At 37.9% G+C, this 24,432-nt stretch overlaps 2 protein-coding genes across 5 annotated transcripts in view; one reads left to right on the top strand and one right to left on the bottom strand.

The window, feature by feature from the left end:
• The window catches only part of CCDC175 (coiled-coil domain containing 175), an 83,258-nt gene extending 77,522 nt beyond the window's left edge, over nt 1-5,736 (top strand). Inside the window, exon 20 of the mRNA XM_032623530.1 lies at nt 5,344-5,736. Within this exon, the coding sequence (XP_032479421.1) occupies nt 5,344-5,444 (101 nt within the window). The 3' untranslated portion in view covers nt 5,445-5,736. The remainder of the gene's footprint in view (nt 1-5,343) is intronic.
• A 145-nt stretch (nt 5,737-5,881) lies between these two features.
• On the bottom strand, nt 5,882-24,410 carry JKAMP (JNK1/MAPK8 associated membrane protein). Of its 4 annotated transcripts, none has more exons than XM_032623531.1 (7): nt 24,295-24,410; nt 22,238-22,329; nt 21,516-21,670; nt 15,907-16,113; nt 12,279-12,460; nt 8,704-8,780; nt 5,882-6,876 (listed from the first exon to the last, which is right to left on the bottom strand). In XM_032623531.1, the coding sequence occupies exons 1-7, from the start codon at nt 24,296-24,298 to the stop codon at nt 6,658-6,660; spliced, it is 936 nt and encodes a 311-aa protein (XP_032479422.1). In that variant the 5' UTR covers nt 24,299-24,410; the 3' UTR covers nt 5,882-6,657. The 4 variants fall into 4 exon arrangements, with proteins under 4 accessions (XP_032479422.1, XP_032479423.1, XP_032479424.1 ...); XM_032623532.1 differs by having other exon boundaries at nt 5,985-6,876; nt 22,238-22,311; nt 24,295-24,401; XM_032623533.1 differs by having other exon boundaries at nt 6,649-6,876; nt 22,238-22,361; nt 24,295-24,363.
• Nucleotides 24,411-24,432: the final 22 nt, after the last annotated feature.

Below are 24,432 nucleotides of genomic sequence, written 5' to 3'. Positions count from 1 at the left end.
TTTGTGGTACGCGGGCCTCTCACTTCTGTGGCCTCTCCTGCCGCGGAGCACAGGCTCCGGGCGCACAGGCTCAGCGGCCATGGCCCACGGGCCCAGCCGCTCCGCGGCATGTGGGATCCTCGCGGACCGGGGCACGAACCCGCGTCCCCTGCATCGGCAGGCGGACTCTCAACCACTGCGCCACCAGGGAAGCCCCCTTGTCTTCTTAAACAGAAGATATTGAACATCATTTTCCCTTTTCTTCCCGACCTGAGTTTAGCATTAAAAACAGCAACAGCATTAAAGACAGCAATAGTTGCTGTTTTCTAGTGATGCCTTCTGGGGCTTCTGAGATGATAACACATTCTATGCAACACGATTGACTCATGAGCAAGCAACCCGGGCTCTCCAGAGGAATATCATCCTCAATCCCTAGTCTAGTGTCATGTTAGACACAAGGGCTACAGAACTCCTTCCAGATCAGGGCTGCAGTTAGAAGTGAAGGTGAATCCTCACACAGTACAGCCCAGAGGTCCCAGGGCCGGAATCCCTTGGGAAGGTGGGATGGTGGAGGTAGAAGGGGCTGGTGAGAAGGAAGGAGAATAGAGCGTAGGGGAGAGATGGAGTGGTGAAATGAAAATAGTGTCATCTGGCAAGTGTACAGATCTGTTCGAGGTTATTAAGGTTTAAAAGCATCATCATTAGAAAAGCAATATTAAAGGTGGGTTGTAGAAAATTTACAAATAAGATGAAATAAAAGTAAAATGAGAGAAAGTGGTACAACTAAAACCATCTCAATATTTGGTAAAAACCAATATTCTGAGGGTATTGCTTGACAAAAGAAATAATGTTTTAGCAACCAATAAGGAATTTTGTGGGTGAACCTTCTTATCAACCTAAAAGCTGTCTTGGTGGTCCTGCTCCAGGTTGGTGATACCTATTATGTCTTAGTGCATAAGGGTCCCTGGTGAATCTTGCTTAACTCTGCATTTTCTTTGCTAGGTCAGGCCATCCCTAGCAACTGTAGAGCAAGCAGAATTTTAAGAGCCAAGTCATCTCTAGGTGTCAATTGCACTGTTTTCACACGAGCAAATCTTCCATTTTTGTCTGAAACCTGATGGAATCTTTGCATTGGAGCAAAAAAATAGACTATATTGAAAAGCTAAACCCATGGAATAACTAATACCATATTCCCTTTTTCATTTATTTTGAGTACTGTCTTATTGATAACCTATGGAATGTGGAGGATTGCAGCATGGAAAAAATTGCAGGGCACCCAAACGAGAACAAGCTGAGGCATAAAGCTTGGTAGAACAAGGGAGTCAGAGCCACCATCGCTTGTTTTTGCCAGAGATTCAGAGGCAGGTGCGGGAGTGAGAGAGGTTTAGTGTGGGGAAAAAAGGGAAGGTTTCAGGTGTGTCCCGATTGGAGGTTGTTTGCATGGGGAGGCTGGTAACAGGCTGACTAGAAGGAGGACAGCCTATGTGATTGATTAGTAAGCATACTTGGCTTTTCTCTGGTTGGTCCCAAGTTAGAAGAAGGGTCATAATAGAGGGAAGTTCGTGGTCATTGATCAAGTTATGACTGTTCTGGGCTCATTACATACATGGTCATTGCATGGGTCTATTGTCATGTATGGTGTGGCCATTGTTGGTTTGTATATTCAGTCTCAGCATGGATCTTAATTTTTACTTCCATTTTCAACTTAAAGTATCATGTTCAGAAAAGAGTAATAGTCGCTTTGAGTGAAAACCAACCCAAATAAAATATAAATAATAGGCCAATTCAGCATGTGCCATTCATTTTTATTTCACCCAAATGGTACAATCATTTAATTAAAATTTAAGTTCATTTGATAGGCAGTCCGTATATACGACTCTTAATTAAACCGTTCTTATTCTAGACAACTGGAACAAGTTCCAGTTAATATTTATTATGAAGTATCGCAAGTATGGAAAGTATTGGCTTGGCCAAAAATTTCGTTCGGGTTTTTCTGTAATGCTGCCCCCTCCTGTTTTTATAGGGCTCAGAGCTAAGAATGGTTTTTATATTTTCAAATAGTTGGGAAAAAATCAAAAGGATAATACTTCCTGGTGCCAGAAAATTATATGAAATTCAAATTCCTATATTTGTAGATAAAGTTTTATTGAACCCCAGCCATGCTCATACAGTCACACATTACATATGGCTGCTTTTGTGCTACAATGGCAGACACTGACAGGGACCATGTGGCTCGCCACACCTAAATTATCTATTACGGAAAAGATTTGCCAAACCCTGAGCTAGAGTATTGCATCTTCTCCTTTGATCACTCATGGAGTGGGTGAGATTTTTTTGGCAACATGGCAAACCCTAAGGATCCTAGGCCATGCAATGATGAACATGTTCTGTTACACAGTGACCAATTCCGGAAAAAATTAAAATATTCTTTTTGTTGTTGGAAATGAAAAGAATATCACTTAATTTTATAAGAAAAAACACATATTTCTACTGAAAATATTTTCAGTCAATAGATTACTGATTGGAGGAATTTCAATTTAAAATGTCAGTACTGTTTGCAGCCACTGAAATGTTCCTAACTGGGCATACTGATACTTGAAATTCCTCCTGTTTTTAAGGTTTCATCCATGTTTCACTATTAACACTAAACTGAATTCCACAAGTATTTACTGAATGCCTATTCTGTGCCAAGTACCATGTTAGGCTCTGGGGTTACAGTGGTGAATGAAAACAGGTATAATCCCTGCCCAAATGGAATTCACAGTCTAGTACAGAAGCCGGCAAATGTTAAAAGGCCATAATATTTTTTGGCTTTGTCACCCATAAGGTCTCTGTAGCAACTACTCAGGTCTGCCATTGTAGCAGAATTGTCCCTGTAGTTTGCCCACCCCTGACACAGTGGGAGAACCAAGTATTATGCAAATGTATGTAAAACCTCTTGTCATAGGAATTTTACAGGTGGGGTATGAGAGCTATGAGAGAACCTTAGAGGGAGAGAGACTTGACCTAGTTAAGGAATCGGGAGAGGTCTCTGGGGAACTGGAAATGGAGCTGAGACGTAAAGGAGGATTTCTGGATTCCCTTACTCCACTTGTTTCTGCTCCTGGAGCACTGGCACCACATGGGCTTTGGAGGAAGGTGGACCTGGGATCAAATCTCAGCTCTGCTTCTTACAGGTTATTTAACTTCCACTCTTCAGTTGCCCTGGTTAAATATGAATGCTAACTAACAGGAATAATAAATAATGCCTCAGACACAAATTAGGCACTGAGATCCCTGAAATCTTCTGCCCTCCTGAGGAGATAAAAGTCACCCTGGCTCCTTGAATTACTTGAACATCTCTGAGGCACCTCTCAGCTCTTGGATATTTCGCGTTGAAAGTATTCTGTCACCGATGGACTTCTAGAGAAGCCCTTGATCTCTTCCAGCTTAACAGCCCTCTCCTGCCCTCTTCTGGCCACAATGTGTCACTGTGGCCCTGCAGGTCCTGGTGCTCTCCTTCAGGGTCACTGCACTATCTGTATTAGCATACTGAATACCTTTGAGCCCTGTACTAGAGCACATGCCCAGTTACTGAGTCGAACAAAACCAGTCCCTGAAACTGGTCATACACTGTGAGAAGCAGACAAGTGAAGAGATGATTAGAATATGGTGGATTCCTTCTAGTGAGTGGCTATGGAGGGTAAAGAGGCACCTCTCAATCTTTGGGGGCGTTGGGAATATACAGGGATGTCTTCCTGAAGGAGCAGCTGACATAAGCTGGCCAGGAACAGTAATAGCGTGGCTGAGTGGAGATCTGCTGGGGGTACCAGTTGGCAAGAGTGGGGGATAGGCTTGGCCGAATGTGAAATGCCAGACTTCATCCTGAAAACTAAAATCGTTACTTTTTGCTTTAACGTTCTTTCTTGTAAATTAAAGGTAAATAAGTTAATTCTTGGTGTATACCTAAACCAAATAGTAACTGTGTACAGATTATTTGTAAAGAAGTATTAAAAATAATTGTTTTAAAATTCCAAAAATCCCTGAATATTATACCATGTACTATAACTTAGGTTACAGATAAACACTTTGTGTGCTAATCAAATATTTTAACTTGATATGTGCTCTACAGAAGACATTTTTAGGCCAAGAGATATTTTTTTTTTTTTTTTTTTTTTTGCGGTACGTGGGCCTCTCACTGTTGTGGCCTCTCCCGTTGTGAAGCACAGGCTCCGGACGCGCAGGCTCAGCGGCCATGGCTCACGGGCCCAGCCGCTCCGCGGCATGTGGGATCTTCCTGCACCGGGGCAAGAACCCGTGTCCCCTGCATCGGCAGGCGGACTCTCAACCACTGCGCCACCAGGGAAGCCCGCCAAGAGATATTTTTAAAGATCAAAAAATTCGTGTAACTCTCTGTTAAAGTTATCTTTTTGTTATTGTGATGAAAAGGACTTGATATAATCTGTTTTGATCATTTAATTCTGGAAAAGAACCTAATTATTGAAGCAGAATCAAAATTTCAGTATGAAATACTTAAAAAAATCATTCCCTCAGAAATTTTCAAAGGATCTCTTCGAAAAATTAAGATCTGAACTAGGAAGAGAGTTTAGGCCATGGTTTTCAAACATTAGAGTCACCTGGAGGAAGTTTTAAAAATCCCTCTGCTCAGCCAGACCAATTCACCCTGAATCTCTGGGGTGAGACCCCAGTGTGTTTTTAGACCTCTCTCCAGCTGGCTCCATTGGGCAGCCAAGTCTTGAAAACTATCGGTTTGAGACAAATATATAACAATGTAATTGTTATATATTTATCAGTTGACCCAAATTAAGAAAATATTTTAACTTTTATATTACCTATCCAGTGCTAGTTAGCAAAGTAATTACTATACACTGTAGCAGCCAGAGTAGTAATACAGTACAAGGATCTAAAACAAAACAAAGCTGAGCTAGAAAAAGGGTTGTTTTTGTGTATTTTTAATGACCATTTTAACAAATTATTTAGTAACATTAGGAACCACAGTTGCTATGAATTGTTCTAGTCTTGTTCTTAAGGAAGCAAATTAAAAATGCAAATATGTATTATTTCCGAAATTCTTTGCATTTGAGGACTTGTAATCATATTGCACAATTTCTCCTTTTGCATACACACTTTTCTGCTAGAAGAGGACATTGGAGAGGAAAATAATTATTAAAATGACTCCAAATGTACTGCGACAAAAAGATAGTCCTGGTAATCAGATGCATGATCCCTCAGCACCATCCCCTACCCCACCCCCGCCCATTATACAATCGTCCAATTGAGGATTCTTGGGGCAATTTAAAATTGTAACTACATAAACCTATATAAGATACATACAGACTTTTTACATTTTATTTATTCCTACAGAAAATAAGAAGAAACAGAGTCCTATCAAAAGAATACGTCTCCCAGTGGTTGAATGTACTATGAAAAAAAATCAACGAAGAAAAACTAACAAAATAACTTAAAGTATACAACTGCTGTGAATTTCAAAGGTACGAAACTACAGAAAAAGTGAGTGCATTTTCTTTTATATTTTTCAACTGTCAATGGAAGTCTTAAAAGTTTGAGATTTAACAAACTCACGCAACCCTCGCCAAGGAGCAGAAAAAGGAAATAACCTTCTAAAAATACAAATGGATAAACATGGTCAGATTATTAAGTGCAAAAATCTTATGTTGCTCCCAATCATGAGCCTCCTGAAGACTTCAGAGCATAAAAATCACAGCACACGTGTTACCAGCCAACCACAGGGAAACTTTGTGTACTGTATATATTCTGTATTTTGTTACGTCTAGGAAGCCAGCAATTGAGATACCACCATGTGACAAAAATTGTGTCTCAGGATTCATAAAATATGGCACGTGCATATATCCTTCCAAAATGAGATATGGGGGAAGGAAGTATATTTATTCATTTGGGAAAGAGACACTAATCTTACTACTTAACATTTTGAATTATTTCCACAGTTAGTGTGGCAAATACAATGAAATGCCAGATATTTGAGATTTTTTTTGTAGTTAAGCATTTTATTATCATTTTTCTTTACAGGAACAGGAATAACCTGAAGATGTCTTCAACCAAACTACCTAAAACAAAAGACCTCTTATATAAATTAGGCTCTAGTTTTGTAATAGATCAAAATACTGTATTGGTGAAAATAAATAGATAACAGAAAACAACACACTTGATTTCCATGTTTGCTATCAGACCCCACAAATACGTTTGACTTTATAATTCAGTATACTTGAAACACTGAAACACAACAGGCATGCACAAGTATGCCAATGCTAAGGATTCCAGATGATACTTGTTACAGTTTTTCTTAATAAAAGTGGGAACAACACATTGCTAGGTACACAGAAACATGATTTTGCACAAAAGAGCTAAACTGTTGCAAGAGGCAAGTGCTTCCTAATAGGTTTCTAGTGTAATATAACCGTGTGCTCTAAGTGTATGGTGTGTTCTACTACATAATGGAGAATTATGGGATTTTGTATTTTCCATCAAACCACAAAATCTGTTAAGTCAAAAAAAGAAAACAAGCAACGACCCCTCCCATAACATTAGGTGTACTGACAATCATATTCCCATGTATGACAGAAGAGTACTAATACATTTTTTTCTTTCTTTACTTCCTTTTATTAAGAACACTTCTTAGGGTTTTTTGGCATTTTACATTCAGTGTCCATTGGCTCCTTCTGAGAGTATCCGTGAAGGTTCGGTAAATTTTGCGGTGAACAAGTAAAAAAGGGCTGGTGTGGGTACCAGTGCCAAAAGGGGTAGATCTTGCTCGAGTTTATCCACTCTGGAAATGGAGATTATTCCATAGGCATGAAGTAACCAGTGGCTGAAGAGAACAATGAGTCTTTTCTTTCTGACCAGAAGATCATAGCAGTTCTACATAATTTTATAAAAGAAAGAAAAGAGAAATACAGATTATTGGGCTGAATTGGCTAGGTAAGTTATTACATTTTACTGTAAAACATATTATTGTCACACAAAATCATAACCTCAGAATCACAGGGACCTAAGAAATCACCCAGTCTTGCTACTACACTTCACAGATGAGGAAACTGAGGCTTCCTACATTCAGCACTCAGCGGCAGCACCAAGACGGGAGCCCACGTCTCTAAGTTCTGGTCTACACTACCATTCGACCCTGGAAACACTACTGCTTCTTCTGAAAGATCTGAACTGGAAGGGGAACGCCACTTTATGTGCCTTCTTCCTGCCCTGATCCACAGCAGCTGAGTCTACCAGTGCGAAGGAGGAGGTACATACACCCAACTTCCTTAACTCCAGCATTCCTAGAGTCTGCTGCCTGGATACTTAGAAGGGAGCAGAAATGACATGTGACTACTCTGATTTCCCTTGTATCTTTAATACTGCTCTACAATATACAGAAATTGGAAGGACCAAATTATTATAAAAGTAATATCTAAATGTGCTAATGAACACACACTAAAATGTAATTTGCAACTGGTTACTTAGCAGCCTTCCCTCATTAAATGCTCATCGGCTCACCTAGAGCTTGACTGTCTTTTCCTGACTTGAATCCCTATTTCAGATTCATGTACAGAGTGCTAACTGAAGTACATGAATGTTTTATATATGGGGGATTCCCAGCAGCAGAGAAACAAATATGATTCAAGCTAATCGAACTTTCCATAGTAACTATGGATAATAAACAAAAATTCAAAACCTTCATTTTATTCAAATAGCCAATCATTCCCCCCCCCACATTTCCCTAGAGTTGATAAAAGTGCCAAAACTAATTTGCTTATCTTTAATTATACTGCAAAGTTGATTAAAGATTACCAAGGAGAAATGGGAGTAGAACACAAACGGAAGCATCTGAAAAATCACCGTAAAAATACTGTCTAGTTCCTCTACTGCTAGTCTGCCTAAGTCACTATGATTTCTTTCTCATTCTTTCACTCATGTAACAGAAACAGGAGCTTCAAGAGCAACCACTCCAAAATAGTTAACAACTTTCTCTGGGGTGAACTTTTTTATGTTAAGAATTATAAGAGAGCACATATCAACTGTAGTGGGCGGTTGAAAACAGTGCATAGGCACTAGATTAGCAAGCATAGGATGGAAGAGTACTAAGACATGTTACACTTTTATTCCTTTAGAGTTTACTCTCTAAGGGTTCTAACAGTGGCCTTCCACTGAAATATTAAAAAGTAAGAGGCACAAAAAGGATATCTCAAGATAGGAACAGCATCGGAACTAATGTGAGCGTTAATAACATTTCCAAATCACCAAAGTATTACAGATATTAGAGGGCAAAAGTAGACATCCGTAATCAAGAAAATAAAATTAGGGACAAAACATAGAAGGGTATGGAATGTACACTGTAATTATTGACGACTGTTAGTGTTTACTGCAAAAAAAAAAAAAAAGGCTAGAATTAGTTCTATATAAAATAAAGCATTTTTATGTTTCCTTCAAAATAGTGTTAATAAGGTTCAACATTTCAATAATTATACATTTTCTATGTGGATAAACGATGTGAAATGAGTTTTTTCTCTAACAGTTTTTCTCTAACAAGCAAATATTGTCTAGTATACAACTTTTCATGAACTCATGAGCCAAAAGCCACTGACTGGCATCGTTTAGCCAAGGTCAGCTGTAACATATCATATGCACTATTCTCCTATTCAGTTGTCAAATCTATAAAAAAAAAAAGTCTTTAACAAAGGAAAAAAGATGTCCTACCTCTATTTCGGAAGCCGACATGTACACAGCCAGAGTAACCAAAGATAATACTAATATAATGTATGGGAAGGCATAGTCTGAAAGACAAACATTGGTATTATGCTGAAAATTAAATTTTCTGAATAAACCATCAAAAAATTCAAACAGTATAATTCTTTCCATAGACAAAAACCTTCTCAACCAGTCTTGGGAGAGAGTGAAGCCCTAATGCTCTAAGGCAGGGGTCAGCAAACTTTTTCTGTAAAGGGCCAGATAGTGAGTACTTTTGGCTTCGTGGGCCACGCAGTTTATGTCTTGGTCACCTAAGTCCGCAGTTGTAGTGGGAAAGCAGCCAGATCATACAGAAAATGGATGTGTCTGTGTTCCAGTAAAACTTACTTTATAAGTTTGTAAGCTATAACTTATTTATAAGTTATTCAGACAATAAAATTCAAATTTCATATAATTGTCACATGTCAAGAAATACTACTCTTCTTTTGATTTTTTTCCCCAACAGTTAAAAAATGTAAAACTATCATTGGCCCAGCTTTGAAGACCCCTGCCTGAAGGCTTCCACTGCTGTAGAGAATTAACTTCTCTCCTATGCGTCTCGCATGATACTAGTTATGTATCAAACTTGGGAGAACTGGCAAAATAATTACTCAATTTTCTGTGTTTTGTGGTCCAGATGGGGAACTTCAGTTGAGAAAGGCTATATATAAGAGTAATTCAGCTTTAATTAAAAGGTCATATACCAATAAACCTCAAAGGCTAAATGGATCATTCAGTGCTCTTAATGTCAAATTTCTAGACAGTTCTACTTCAAATACAGTACAGTAAAATAATACTTTAAGTGAAATTTTTTTCTTAAAAATACCACCTCTTAAAATGTTCTAAATTTATAGCTCACTAAAACAAATGGACAAATTGAGAAAGATACCTTGAATTATTTTTATACAATTATTTTAAAACGATTAACTTCAGTTACTAAAACTATTAATCATTCTACGATACAATGCAGTGGAACCTATCTGGAACATTTTCAAATGTTAATTAAGGATATGGCAGCCCGAATCTCTGAATTATCTATGCAGGTCTGATTCCAATTACTAAATAACTGACAATGATTAGGTCCTAACCAGCCATTCAAAAGAATCAAAATTAACTTATAAATAGCTAAACAATGTTGCCAATGATAGTAAGAACTGGTAGAGAAAGAACTGGTAGTAAAAAGGAGAAAGAGGAAATTTCCAACAAGCCCCAAACTTGTGGGGAGTAGAGGGAGGTTCTGGGCTCAAAGCAGGATTTAGAGTGATTCTTACTCTAGGGTCTAAAACAATGTAATATTTTGAGCAACTAGGTCTGGCTGGGGGTAGTGCCTGGAAATCTTCATTTTAGTTCTGCTGGTGGTTCAGAGGAAGATCACACTTAAAAACTGGCTTCAATAATACTTCCAAGCAGGTAAAAGCTTGTCACTGACATCTTCCTAATTACTCCAGTGTCTCTCTCCCTAGACCCTGGTATCTTGAGCTACCAGAAGCCTCTTGGTGCTCTACTTTGCTCAGACTTGCTATATTCCCTTGTCATGGACTAAATGTTTGTGACCCCACCCCCCAAATTCTTATGTTGAAATCCTAACACTCAAAGTGATGCTGTTAGTAGGTGGAGGGGCCTTTGGGGTGGATTAGGTCATGAGGGTGGAGCCCTCATGAATGGGATTCGTGCCCTTATAAAAGAAACCTCAAAGACCTCTTCCCTCTTCTGCTATGTGAGGACACCGAAAGAAGACAGCCATCAATGAACCAAGAAATGAGTCCTCACCAGACTCCAAATCTGCTGGTGCCTTTTTTCAACACCATAAAATTATGAGTTGGTATGATACCCTCTGTGACTAATCTCAGCTGATTGCACAAGTTTATACTTAGTGCAAATAAACAATAACTCCTTGATCCTCCTATGAATGTGCTTTGAGTGGAGGCTTGTTAACAAAATGATCCAAAGACTTTCAGTGTGGGAAAAGGCATTTTCCATATAGGCAGCTACAACATAGAAAGTAACACTGTCTGGCAGTCTCCTTAGGTTAACTTTCCAAACCTTTCCCTGCTTTCCACAGCTTTTCCCTTTTCCCCATTTCATAACCAAGAGGTTCTATACAATAGTACCAGTGGCAGTCTAGGACACAGGGATTTGAGGGCTGGCAATGCTTAAATCTTTAAGCCTAGTCAGCTCTCCCAAGCTTGTCTAGGATAAATGACTACCTGTGCTCTTTTGAATATTCCATGAATACCTAAAACTGAATTCACTTCTCACCAACCTATTTGCTTATTCTAACATTCATTATTCATACATTCACTAGTTACTAAGTCAGAAAGCTCCTTTATCGTATTCTCCTCCCATTTCCTCAACCCCTATATTTAATTAGTTACCTAGCTTAGTTAATTCTGTCTTTGAAATAGTTCTTCTTTCACAATGTTTCTCTGCTTTAGGTCAGACAGTCAGGCCCGGCTTATGGCTGTCATCTCTTAACTGATCCCCCAGGTTCTCTTCCCTGCCAATCCATCTTCCACACTGCTACCAAGTTATCTTTCTAAAATGCAAATCTAGTCATGTCACTCTTCCTCCTGAAATCCTTTTAAGAGCAGGTCTCTAGTCCCTAGAGCAAGAATAGCAACCTCAAATGCCTACAGAGGTCGTCCAGGAGAATGACTGAAGTGGGCCAAGTCTAAGAAAATAGGAAACGGTAGGAGCTAGGAAAAACTAGATTTTCAAACACTCTGCAGGCCAAAAGAAACAATACATCTGTAAAACCAGAATATGAGGGATAACAGACTCCTGACTAGTCTCCAATTTCTTCTTCCCGTGGCCTTATCCTCAGCTCTACCCTCCTAACTTTGAATCAAATTCATTACTAAGCTACATTACTTGCACAGTGATGCCATCTTGCCCAGTTCCTTCAGGCCAGAAGCTTGCCCCCTGCACCCAGGCAGGCTCCATATAAAGATGGTATCCAACATCCTTGCAATGTTCAACATCACACGTTCAAAAAGTCCCTATGTTCTCTCAGCTACTTATAGCTTTCCTAGTAGTATATGAGCTCTTTAACACCAACTTTCTCTCATTCTTCTTTCGAGTCACAGATCAGTCTAAATGGTTGCTGAATAAATGAATGGATATATTAAAAATATATATTGAGGATTTTTTACTATATCTAAAAGTCTTTCATAAAGGAATTTAGAAAACTAAGACTTAATGGTAAACAGTATATATTATCATGAGTAATTTCCATCTATTACATGTAAAAACCATCTATTATATCAAGAGTAATTTCCATCTATTATATGTTTTTTAATTTATACTCAGGTTTTAAAAATCTTCCTATTGACGTTGTGAGCTTCAAATACAAAGTATTCTCTAAACAGAAATCAGTTTTGATAAAGAATGATGATATGTTTTAGCAAAAATATATACTATGGTTTATTTTCAAGAATAAAAAACAGAAACCAAACTACAGAAAAAGGTCCACAATTATACTCTGAGAAAATATTGTTTATCACATATAGTAAATATATTTCATGGACTTTACCCAACAAACTTACATAAAAGGCCTCCACCAACTGCCTGAAGCACGGTTAAAATTGGGAAGAAGTAAAGTGCAGCATAAATACTTTTAAATCGATCAGATTTCCCTAACCCACAGGCAATCTTCTTTACCAGAAGAGGTCGGAGCAGCATCATTAATACCAAGCAGAATGCATAATAGATAAATACAATGGTGTATCTGGAAAATAAAATAAAAAATTATAACATCAAAAATATGTTTTAAAATGTATTTTTATCATTGATCATTTTAAAATCAAAGATCCTGAAAAAGGTTTAAAAAGTCTATCCATCGAATATTCAGATTGGTGGAGGGTTCACCAAAAAGACTCTCATAATACCACTGCAAAGTGTATGCTGAGTCCTTTCCGGTAGACAGTTTGGAAATGTGTATCAAAAATCCTAAAATGTTTATATCCTTTAATTCAAAAATTGTACTTGTAGAAATTTATCAAAGGGAAACAATCGGGTATACACAAAAACCTGATGAACAAGCATTTTTATTGAATCACACAATAAAGAAAACTCAGGAAGAAAATAAATATTCAACAATAGGAAGTTGGTTAAATTTTAGAGTACATTTATGCTGGAATACTATGCAGACATTAAAAATCCAGTGATGAAAGAAATGTTAACAACAAAAGCAACTGTGCCTCATACATTAAGTGACAAGAACAGGCTACAAAACGGCATGTGCATAGAATAACCTTAATATTCTTTAAAAAAGAATAAAAAAATAAAAATAAAAAGTGCAGCTGGAAAGACATTTTTAGCAGTGATCATCTTAAGAAATGGAATTACGGATTATTTTATTTGGGGTATGCCTTTTCTGTTTTCCAAATATCCTATAATGTAATTTTTACAACCAGAAAAAAAGTTGCAAAAAGATCTCTATCAGCAGACTATAGTTTCTAACTCCTTATTGTGAATATTTATATTTCTATGCACATAGTTCTAACTTCCTTTCCATGAGGATTTTCAAATTTTTTTTTTTTTTTTTTTTTGTGGTATGCGGGCCTCTCACTGTTGTGGCCTCTCCGGTTGCGGAGCACAGGCTCCGGACGCGCAGGCTCAGCGGCCATGGCTCACAGACCTAGCCGCTCCGCGCATGTGGGATCCTCCTGAACCGGGGCACAAACCCGTGTCACCTGCATTGGCAGGCGGACTCTCAACCACTGCGCCACCAGGGAAGCCCTCAAATTATTTTTTTTTACTATCTTATACACAAACCCTCTCCCTTGCAGGGGGGAGTCAAGGGAAGCACGGGAGTTGTTTCAAATAACTGACCACATGCCTCTTCTCCACACAGCTTAATGATACCGGGTCGCTGTGCTCTCATGATGCTTTTAGGTCCAGCACTGTACCGTACTGCATTATTTCAAGCCTCTCTTCTTGGATGATGAGTTTTGTCTTCTTAGGCTACCTCTTACCAATATCAAAACAAAATAAAATCTGTCTATTCCTTCAGCTTGTAGTTCCTTAAGAGCTCCAAAAAGACTATTATTTTAATCAGAAGGAAACCATCATGTGCTACCTGTCCTAAAGAACGAGGAAACTAGCTTTTGGAAGGAGATACCTGTTTCCTGCCCCTGCTCTCCACCAGAAGACCTCACCCTCTACCTCCCCGCCCCCATCCATGCCCCTCATATGCACATAGGATAAATCTGACAAGCTAAAGCTAAGTTTTGTTACAACAGTAATTACTGCTCATTGTCAATAACTCAGAGTTTTAGTAAACATTACCTTTTGCAGTAAGTTTCTAATGATAGAAGCTTGCATGTTTTTCCATATCTTATCTAATTAATTTCCCCTCGAAACTATAATTATCAGTAAAAGTATTCTGATATTTTTCAATTTGTAAGGAATTTATATATACCAATGGAGAAGATATCCTCCACTAGTCAATGTAATAGTGTTCCAAAGGTTTCTGTTAATATTGCGCCATTACTTTTTGTTGACTTACAAAAGAAAAAAATCATTGACTTTGGTAGTCCTACAGCTTTCAGAAATGTTTAGCCCCAGTCTAGCCACATATGTAAGTTTAAATGGTTATGTAAAGTAACATGTATGAATTCAAATGCTAGTATTATAAAATCTTCTCATACTTTTAATAAAACACTATTTTGTATAATTAGTAAAACAAGGCAGACAGTCCATTCCACAGTGACTATTGGTAAAGCTGCTAAGAAAAAAAAAATACCTACTTAATTCAAAGATGGTGAACAGATGGAAAATGTCCTAATCAATGAAGTTGTGTGATGAGTCTGACTGAGTGCTGTGACAAGGCTCTGAGGCTACACCCAACTCAGCAGGACAAGTGCTGTAATAAATTAGAAGTGGCTGTTATGACTGCAGAATGAGGGCTGCGAGTACCTATTTGCCATCTCTGTTCTCATATTTTTTGACTCTCCTACTACAGGATTTACAGATATTATAAAAAACACTATAGATGTGAAGAGCAGTAAATCAGTCTGATTTTGTTTTAAATAAGATGGTTATACATCTTATTTAAATATAATATCTGATTCAGTAATTAACTTCTCTATATAGGACCAGGTTAAGTTCTGCAAGTCCCCAGGACAATATGTGACAAGAGAATAATCAAAGCTGAGGGTTATAGCTCTATGAAATCAACAAAGAAGATAGTATCAGTCTTTTAGATACAATTTATATATATAACTATGTCTGGTTGTCTCTGTATATAAATAATTTGCAGGACTTAAAAGGTAGGCAAGTGGAAAAGATTTTTATAGCTCTATATTTGGATCTCGTTTTTTGTTTTGTTGTTGCTTTTTTTTCTACTTTTTTTTGGATCTCATTTTTTGCAAAGTATCTTTTTACATACGTGCATGTTTGTTTTTGATACTTAGTACTATTAAGAATTGCACAAAAAGTATGATTTTGTTGAGCATATTACATAATGGTAACTTGCTACAACTATGAGAATACAAATACTAGACTCTTCTATTATACATTTACTGAGAAAAACACATCAGAATGAACACTAATTCACAGAAATTCTAAAAACGTAGGCCAGGGTAATATTATACAGAATCTTATGAATTTGATATTTAAAAAAAAAAAAAAAAGAACATGAAGCCCAGCACTCTAATAATAATGACAGCTACTTATACGTGCTTCCTGTATGTAAGGCATTTATTTAAGTCAACTTACAAGGTATCATTATTCCCATTTTTACCAACAGGAAAGCCGAGGTTAAGAGGCTTTTAACATGTTCAAGTTAACAGCTGACAGACCTGGGATTCAAACTCAAGCCTGTTTTTAGCTCCAAAGCCTATACTACTTCCTGTATGTCAGATATTGCTTCTCTGTTGTATAAGAAAAAGGTTTTCCTTATAATTCCCTTTTTAAGAAACAGATATAGCTTATTTTAGAAGTGCTCAGACATACTTCAACATCAACACAAAAATAGTTTCACTTCTATTATACTAAGATGTATTTCTATTTCCTCTTCTCAGACTATGTATCACGTAAAAGAAGAAAATCATTTCTGTATATCTCCCCCAGTGCCTAGGAGCCATTTCGCAAGGCTCAATCTGCTTACATGAATGAAATCTATAATCATCATTTTTAAAAAAATGATCCTACGTCTAAATAAATACTTACAGTGGGTAGACAGCTTCATGAGTACAGTGCACTGTGGTAACATAATCTGGACTTGGGTTGTAAAGCATGGTGTACCAATCAGAAAGCATCAATACTCGACATGAATGGATATAAAGCACACCGACTGGATCGCTCACAAGTAAGGTGATGATAGCTGCCATAGTGCATTCAAATAATGCAGTGATGTGTTGGAAAAGGGCACTGGAACTAGTAAAACAAAAGAAGCACAATCACCAGAAAATTCTCAGCATGTTAAGTGGCTTTTAATAAAACCTGTGTATGCTTCAAAATATGTATTCTAAAAAGAAGTTTTAACTGATAAATCCTGAAACAAAAAAATCTTCTAAATAGGTAAGTAAAGCCAAGCACATATGAAAACTACTTGAGAAGGATTTAACCTTGTTTACTAAAAAGGGATAAATACTCATCCCAGATAACACTGTGCCAATATTGTCTAAATGTGTAGAAGAGCAGAAATTAGATCTACCTTTATCTTCAGTAACTCGCCAAATTATTAAAAATGTCTTGAAGTTATCTATGCATCATTTTCAATTATCTTAAACATTAAAAGTACATAAAAGATTATATGTAATACATATTAGTTATAAAATATAATAAACAATGTAAGCTCACCACCTAACCCAATAACTAAAACATTAACAACTCGTATCTACCTGTTCCTCCCCATTCCACATTCCTGTCTCTCCCCTAGAAATAACCATTATACTAAATGTTCTTTATCAGTTATTCTAAACAGTTTTTATTCCAACTGTATTTATACTTCAAAACCACTATTTAGTTTTGCTTATTTTTCAACATGATAAAGTGAGGTAAGCTTTCTGAGATTTTTCTTTCCACTCAAAATTACATTTCCAAGATTCATTCATGGTTTTGCTTATAGCTGAAGTTCAGTCGTTTTCATTGCTGTATAATATTCCATTGTGTGATCTTTCCATTATTTATCCGTTCTGCTTCATTAGTAAAATGTATTGCAAATGTCTTCCTCTCAGTTTGTGGGTTGAATTTTCATTTTCTTTGTGATGTCTTTTTATGAATAGATGTTTTAAATTTTAATATAGTTGCCTTTATCAATTTTTAAATTTCTGGTTAGCAGATTCTCACACTAAGAAAAATATTATCCTATACTTTCTTCTAAAAGTTTTAAGGTTTTGCTTTTCATGTTTCAATCTTTAACTCAGAAGAGATTTCTGTGTCTAAGTTAGTATATAACTTTAGCTTTTCCCATTTGGATATCCAACTGTCCCAGCAACAGCATTTTCTTGAATAGTTACTCTGTTCTCCCCACTAAGTTGCCATGCCACTTCTGCCATATAAAGTCTCCTATATAACCGGCCTGTTTCTAGGTTCTCTATTTTGTTCCTGGGGTCCATTTATCTATCCCTGAGACAACAGAATATGACAATAATTCTTGATATTACATACATTCTTTTACTTTTTCAGTGGTCTTGGTCATTCTTGGGCCTTTGAACTTCCATATAAATTAGAGAATTAGCTTGTCAAGTTCCACAGTATAAATCCAATGTAGCTTAGCTACCTTGGTCTTGGCTACCTCACAGTACTGTGATTCTGTAAATGAAATATAGGGAGGTAATTGATTTTATATACTTAGCTTACAGCCAGCCTCTTCACTAAACTCTCATTATTTATGATTGCTTCTCTATAGATGCTTTTGAGTTTTCGATTTGAACAATGTTTCAGTTACCTATCACTGCACAGCAAACTACCCTAAAACTCAATGGCTTGAAACAACCACCAGTGATTATTTCTCACTGTTCTGTGGTTTGACTGGGCTCATCTGAAAGAATGAAAAACAAATTCACAGAATTGCTTCCTAGGAAGCAAAACACATCCCAAGCAGAATAAATAAAAAGAAATTCACATTATAATTAAGCTGAAGAATACCAAAGATAAAAGAGCAGCTGGTCAGCAGCCCCCATGTGCTCACAGCTGACAGCCAGCACCTACTCCAGCATATGAGTTACTCATTTTGAACACCACAGCCCAGTCCAGCCTCTAGGTGGGTGCATCCCAACCCAACATCACGTGGAACAGGAAGGACTACCCAGTTGCTATTGGCAGTTAACCTCTGGCCACCCTCCCAACCCTACTGCCTGGTTTGTCACTCTGGCCCCAGCTCAGGGTGGGTTTGCTTGTTTTCTGTAAAAGAGTTCTCGGAGATCCCCCCTTATTCCTGTGAGGCCAGCAATGTCTTAAACAGTATGTCTCTTCCAGACTTTAGTTATTTCATGCAGGAGGGTGACCTGGAGCTCCTAATTAGCCCATGGTGTTGGAAGCAGAACTCCTGTGCCATTTTACACAGATGAAGACACAAAATATGTAAGTAAACGTGTACACTTTCATATTATGTAATCCAATCTTTTGCTTCCCTACAGAATTCATATTTTTAGAGGCAAAATCCCAACCTCATTATTTCTTGCCATGACTTTAGCAACCTTTTTACTGGCTTCCTCTTCTCATCATGCTCCCTTTCAATCCATCTGCAGTCAACTACGTAATCTTTACAAAATGGAATCTGCTTTTAAAACTCCTCTTATTAAACTACCTCAGTGGATCCCATCTGCCTTTCAGGAAAAATACTTCCTACCAGCCTTACCTCCCACACCTCCTGCCCTTACGAAATTACTTTGTTTCCTCACTGCTCCATTCATCTCAGCATGCTTCATGCTCCACCTGAAAACACGTCACCTACCTGGCAAATGGTGTATCCTTCAAGATCAGCTCTGGGGTTGTCCCCCAGGTCTTAGGAGTATTTCCTAAGACTCCCCCAGCCCCAAACCTCTTTATATCTTGGTCTCATTTAGTCCCTATTTCTCATAGCACCCTCAGCTCTCATTTCTTGGTTATGCTGTGCTCTTTCTTGGCTCTAGACTTTTGCACATCTTTTTCCTACTGTCTGACTCTTTCCTCAATTCCTCTCTCAAAAACTACTCATTTTTCAAAGTTCAACTTAAAGTCAGTTTTTTCTGTGACACCACCCTATTTTGAGAGGACAGAACTGACTTCTTCCCTCTTTAAGCTAGCCTTAAACCTCTGTACACACCTCTCCTATAGACCCTCACATACACTGTGATGGTTTGTCTGCCTCATCCACTGGACTGTGAGCACCCACATCTTCATCATCTCTGAATCCCACAACCTAGCACAGCACCTGGCACATTGCAAACATCCCTAAAGACTGTTGCATGAATACATCTGGAAAGCTATAAATTACATAAAAACAAATTACAGAAGAAGCGCAGCTTCTGGCTTCATTACAAAAAAACATGTAAGTTCTGCCTATCTCTGCCCTGGCCTCAAAGAAAAACAAATTTAATACTAAACTTTGGGGAAAGCAAGCAGGCCAGAAAGGGAAGTTCTGACTAGTGTCTAGCCCATGCATTCTCAATGGGCACTTTTTATATATAAAGCACATGTATACATACACTATATAAACCAATAAACAATATATCTGCAATATTAAAATTTTATGGGTAGGTGGAATTGGGGGGAAAAGGTATCTAAAACGCTTCTTTAAGGAGGAAAGAATGAAAAAAATGTCGAGAAACATGAATCTAGCCTCAGCTAGGCCTCTGCTTCCTTGATTTTAAGTGCAATGTCTCAGGAAAATGCAAGAGATAGTCCTTGTCTTCCTTGCTACCAATTTCCTAGGCAAAGCATAGATATGCAACCTCCTTTTTAAACCCACCTCCTTTCCTGCCTAAGCACTGATCACACCTCTGCTTTACCCCCAAACCAAGGCTCTACCCTCTGCTCTAAAATTCTCTCTCAAAACATATCTGATGTTTTAGTTCAAATGCATTTGGTGAGGTACATCCATTAAACCCACCTCTTCTCCACTCTGGGCTGAGAAGTTCCAAATGGGCAGTTATTCTGTTTTAGCTCTGTTAATCACATCTCTTTTCTAGCCCTCATCTCTCATCATTCTATAACAGAAATTAAAAGCAGGATGAAAGCTGCTTTAAAAAATTTTTTTAATAGAGTCTTCTGAAAAAGTAATGAATGCTCTTCCAACGTAAATAATCACTGCGGACTTATTAGGTAGATCCAGAAAAGTACTGATTCTACTTCCACCTGACCTTCTCTTCACTTCCGTTCCTACCACTGGCCATCACTATTTCTTGGACAACAGCTTTCTAATATGTCTCACCACTAATCTGCCCTCCACAGAAGTTATCTTCCTAAAACATACATCCAAGATGCTGTTTCTCTAAACCCAAACCTTCACCAATAAATCATTCACTCGGCAAATACTAAGCGAGTATCTACCATGTGCCAGCGGCTGTGCTGGTCTCTGGAGATTTCATAGAGAACAACAGCGATGGCCACTGCCCTCATGGAGCCTATGGTCAGGGGTGGGAAATAACATTAAATGAGGAGACAAACATAACTACAGATTGTGTTGACTGCTAAATACAAAGCAAAAACAACAACAAAATGAGAGTGCTATTAAAAAAGAAAAATAACAGGTACAGACCTACATTAGATTGGGTCAGGGGAGGCCTCTCCGAGTAGGTGTAATTTAACCTGAGATCTGAAGGAAGAAAAGGCAGCTAGGTAAAAAGTTGCAGGGAGAAGAGAGTATTTCAGGTAGAGAAGAGTTTGGGGAAAGGGACAAGACTTAAAGCAGGAAAGATGCTGAGATGTCAGAGGAACCAACAGCCAGGATGGCTGAAATGTACTACAGTAGAATATGGTTCCTCATTCCCAGAGGGATGAGGTTCACAACATCACCAAAAACTTTCACATTCTGGCCTCAACCCCCTTTCCCACCTTCCTTTTTATCACCTTTCTCTCATATGCAATCCACACTTTGAACACCCAACTACTTCCATTCCCACTCACAAGAGATGACGTTTCATACCTCCCCGCCAGTGTTCATGCTGTTGCCTCTGCCTAAAATGTTCCTTTTTTGAAGTGTTTCGGATGCCACCAGGCACAATTTATCTCTTCCATTCTTTGTGATTCCAGAGCATTTTGTTTATAAAGCTTTTATATACTTTTTGTTATATACTTTTAAGACTGATTTGTATTATAATTAGTTATGTATACATTTGTCTTCTCTACAAGAGTATGACTATAAACCACATCAGTTATTTTTGTATCTCCTTCCCTGATCTTTTCAACATAAAACACAATGCTCAGTAAATTTTTTGGATTTGTTTTAGTATGAGTTTTCATAATTAGCTTGCAGCTATAGCATTTTAACTACATTATACTAGATTACTAGTATTAAGTTGCAAAGTATTTGTTTTAGAACAATAAACAGTTTGTAATCATAGCCAAGTCTTTGTAGAAAACCAATGAAGATAATTAAGAAATAAAAATATAACTAAAATACTCCCTCAGCATCACTCAGAGTGAAACAGACAAAGGATATTTCCCTTAATATTTACTGAGGCATGCCCTAGCATTAAGTTTCCTTGCCACAGTCAAAAGTAATCAGAAGATAAAGGAAAAACAAGTTTGTCACTTTTACAAAAACAGAAGTATAATTACTTGATAAGGTCTTCTAAATGATAGCTATTCCAACATCAGTCCACCCAGATACATTCATAGAAAGTGCTAACCTCTTTTTCCCTGAGTACCATTCAATGAAGAACCAATGTAAAACAAGAGGAAGCATAGCCATAAATCCAAGATAGAGCCAATCATAAAGTTCTGGAGACTCTGTGCAAGGCTGACAATACTTCTGTGCATTTGTTCTCTGTCCTCTTGGACACACCTATGATATATAAGAACAGTATTTTATATACAGTTATTATCCTAGAACATTAACACCTCCAAAAAATCATTCACTAAGACGTCACATTTCAGTTTAAACATCTGTTTACATGTGCATCTTTTAAAAATAAAAGATAAAGCGTAAGTAAAATAAAAAGCAATCTACATTGCATTTGCTATACCTGTATAAGGTTATTAAAGGACTCTATTAAGTTACTAAAATAGTTGACTAATATTACACGAAAAACCTAGTTATTAACACCATATAAAAATTGCAGAGAAATGCTCTGGAGTTGTAATGCTAAATTATTGTCCAAATCACTTTTCTATATTAATAAAAAGTAATTAGAAATTATTATAAAACTATCAAATTAGAAAACTTAGTAACTGTGACCGTCAAGATGTATTATAGATATATAATCAATATGACAACACAAATAAGGATTTTATTAATGCCTCCATATTCTTTTACAAGTTGAATACATTGAAGAAGTTATTCTACATGTGACAAGATTTCAGAAGCAAAAAGATTTTACAAATGAAATAACATACAAATGTTAAGACTTACCCCACATTCTCCATATATTTCAGTTGAGCCATTTTTAAATAACAGGGTCTTCCCACAATACAGTCCAAGGCATGCTGGTTGAATATCGACAGCTTTTTAAAAACAAATGCCAGTATAGTAACATCTTTTGTGATTATAAAAAATAAGGTAATAAGAGCTGAAACATTTGGCAGAAATATCTCAACACACTTTCAATTAAAAAATATGTATTAGACAAAAGTCTTGATACATTTATTTAAAGGTTTCCTTTTACACTGTGACATTACTGAAGGTTACATGGAACCTTATTGCTAATACTGTTCCTTAAGATTAAGGTCCTCAACCAGCAGAGCGGACTTTAAGCCCACAACTCAAAGCCTAACCTGGTACGTCTCCAGTGGCTCTAACCAGCCATTCCCCTTGATTAGATGGTCTAGCCTTTTGAATTTCCTTTTTTTTTTTTTTTTAACTAGAGGACTAAGAGAGGATTTGCCCAGTCAGGACATTAAGTGCGAACATACACACAAAATCTATTATCACCTTCTTTCATGACAGAACACCCTTTAATACCAGAAAAGCAGAGAGGACATAAGTTCAGAATAAAGGGAAGGTCTTTAAAGTAAATACATTCACCTTACAAGAAGCTTGTAAATTATCCTAACTTTGGTCATTTTTGTAGAGGACAAGTGAAGATTTCATCAAGGCTGTCACTGGGCCTCTGACCAATACTTAGGAACCACTGCATTAGAATCAACCCTCTGATCTCAAGGCTTGGACGACATAAAAAGCAGCTCTTTTTAACCAAAAAACTCAGGGCCTACAGATTGTCTTTGACCTCATCTACAGGGAGAAACTATCGAACTAGTTTTTTTCATCAGTGACATCTGATTCCCTTCAATCATTGACTCATTCCTTCAGTAAACATGCATTAAGTGTCTGATTCCACTGGTGAAGGGCCCCTGAAGATTCACGGAGGAACATGACAGAGTCCCTACCCTCAAAGAACCTACAGCCTTGTGTGGAATAAATCCAAAACAACTGTGGCCAAATGTGAATTAACTTGGGAAATTATGCATTCTATGGCTATTCTTGAACAATCATTTCCCAAATTCTTCATGAATTCACAATCTAGAGACTGCCTGATCCACAATACTCTTTCTTCTTTCAAATTCAAGTAGACTTTTTTCTTTCTCCTTGTGCTTAAGAGAAAAATAGAAATGGCGCTGACTAAAATGCCTCAAGTTTAATAGTTTCACTTTTATCAAATTTCTGACTTTTTAAAAAACCCATGGGCTTCTTTACCTTACTTGGCACTTATTTTTAAACCAGTTGTAATCACAATGTTCTAAACTAATAGACGGAAACGAGTTGTTTCAGATTTTTTGAGAAGGCAGAAGGTAAAGAATTGGAAACCTTCTATACCGGTTTTGCATCTAGCAGATGCATAGTAAATACATTTGAGTGTAAATATTCTAAAATTTCTCAAAATCCAAGGCCTGAAAACCGGTATGATAAACTGAACGCAACAGCTTACCGTCGACCAAAAACACCCTAGCTCCCACTGCACGCTCACTTTCCCCTTTGATTTCCTTTAGTAAAGGAGGTCTAGATTTTTTGCTTTTTTGCAACCGTCATGCCCCTTTGTGAAAGGCCCCCCAAACTTAACGTTTGATGCTGAAGCAGGACACAACCGTTAAGCAGCAATTAGCTTCTGCTTCCTTTCCTGTTTTCCTGCACTTACGCCCGCGCTTTAAATTGTCAAGTCAACTCTCAGGAATGTTAAACAAAGGGACCGAAACAAAGGGACTGAGGTGACATTCTGAACAAACAACAAAGGCCTGTCCTTTTCCCCCAGTACGCAGCCGGCGTCCCCTCTGCAGTCGGTCTCCTCGCTGCAGCTTGTCTGGAGCAGAGACTACCCCTATCCCACCTCGGCCCGGCCAAGAGCTGCTGGGAGCAAGGGACAAGGATTCGCCGCTATCCAGAGGCCACCCGGTGTGGCCAAGCCCAGAGCTGGGAGCGTAGGGAAGAAGCAGAGACTAGGATAAATGCTTCCCGGGACCTCGGCAATCACTCACCCATCGGCAGCTTGTAGGTTTCCTTGGAGAGGTTCCTGGATCAGCCGAACCGGCCGCAGCGCCCGGACATCCGGGCCAAAGCCGCCTCGACGGCTCCGCCTCCTGGTAACCCGGGCGACCGCCCCGAAGCCCCGCCCC

Source organism: Phocoena sinus, chromosome 2 (genome assembly GCF_008692025.1).
Source record: "Phocoena sinus isolate mPhoSin1 chromosome 2, mPhoSin1.pri, whole genome shotgun sequence".
NCBI classification, from domain to species: Eukaryota; Metazoa; Chordata; class Mammalia; order Artiodactyla; family Phocoenidae; genus Phocoena; species Phocoena sinus.
Note: the sequence above shows the minus strand (reverse complement) of the source record. Positions and strands in the feature narration are given on the sequence as shown.

Coding starts and splice junctions, on each gene's coding strand:
- JKAMP (XM_032623531.1), bottom strand. Junction 21,671..22,237: donor AAATATATGGAGAATGTGGG/GTAAGTCTTAAC, acceptor TATATATCATAG/GTGTGTCCAAGAGGACAGAG. Junction 16,114..21,515: donor TGGTACTCAGGGAAAAAGAG/GTTAGCACTTTC, acceptor TTGTTTTACTAG/TTCCAGTGCCCTTTTCCAAC.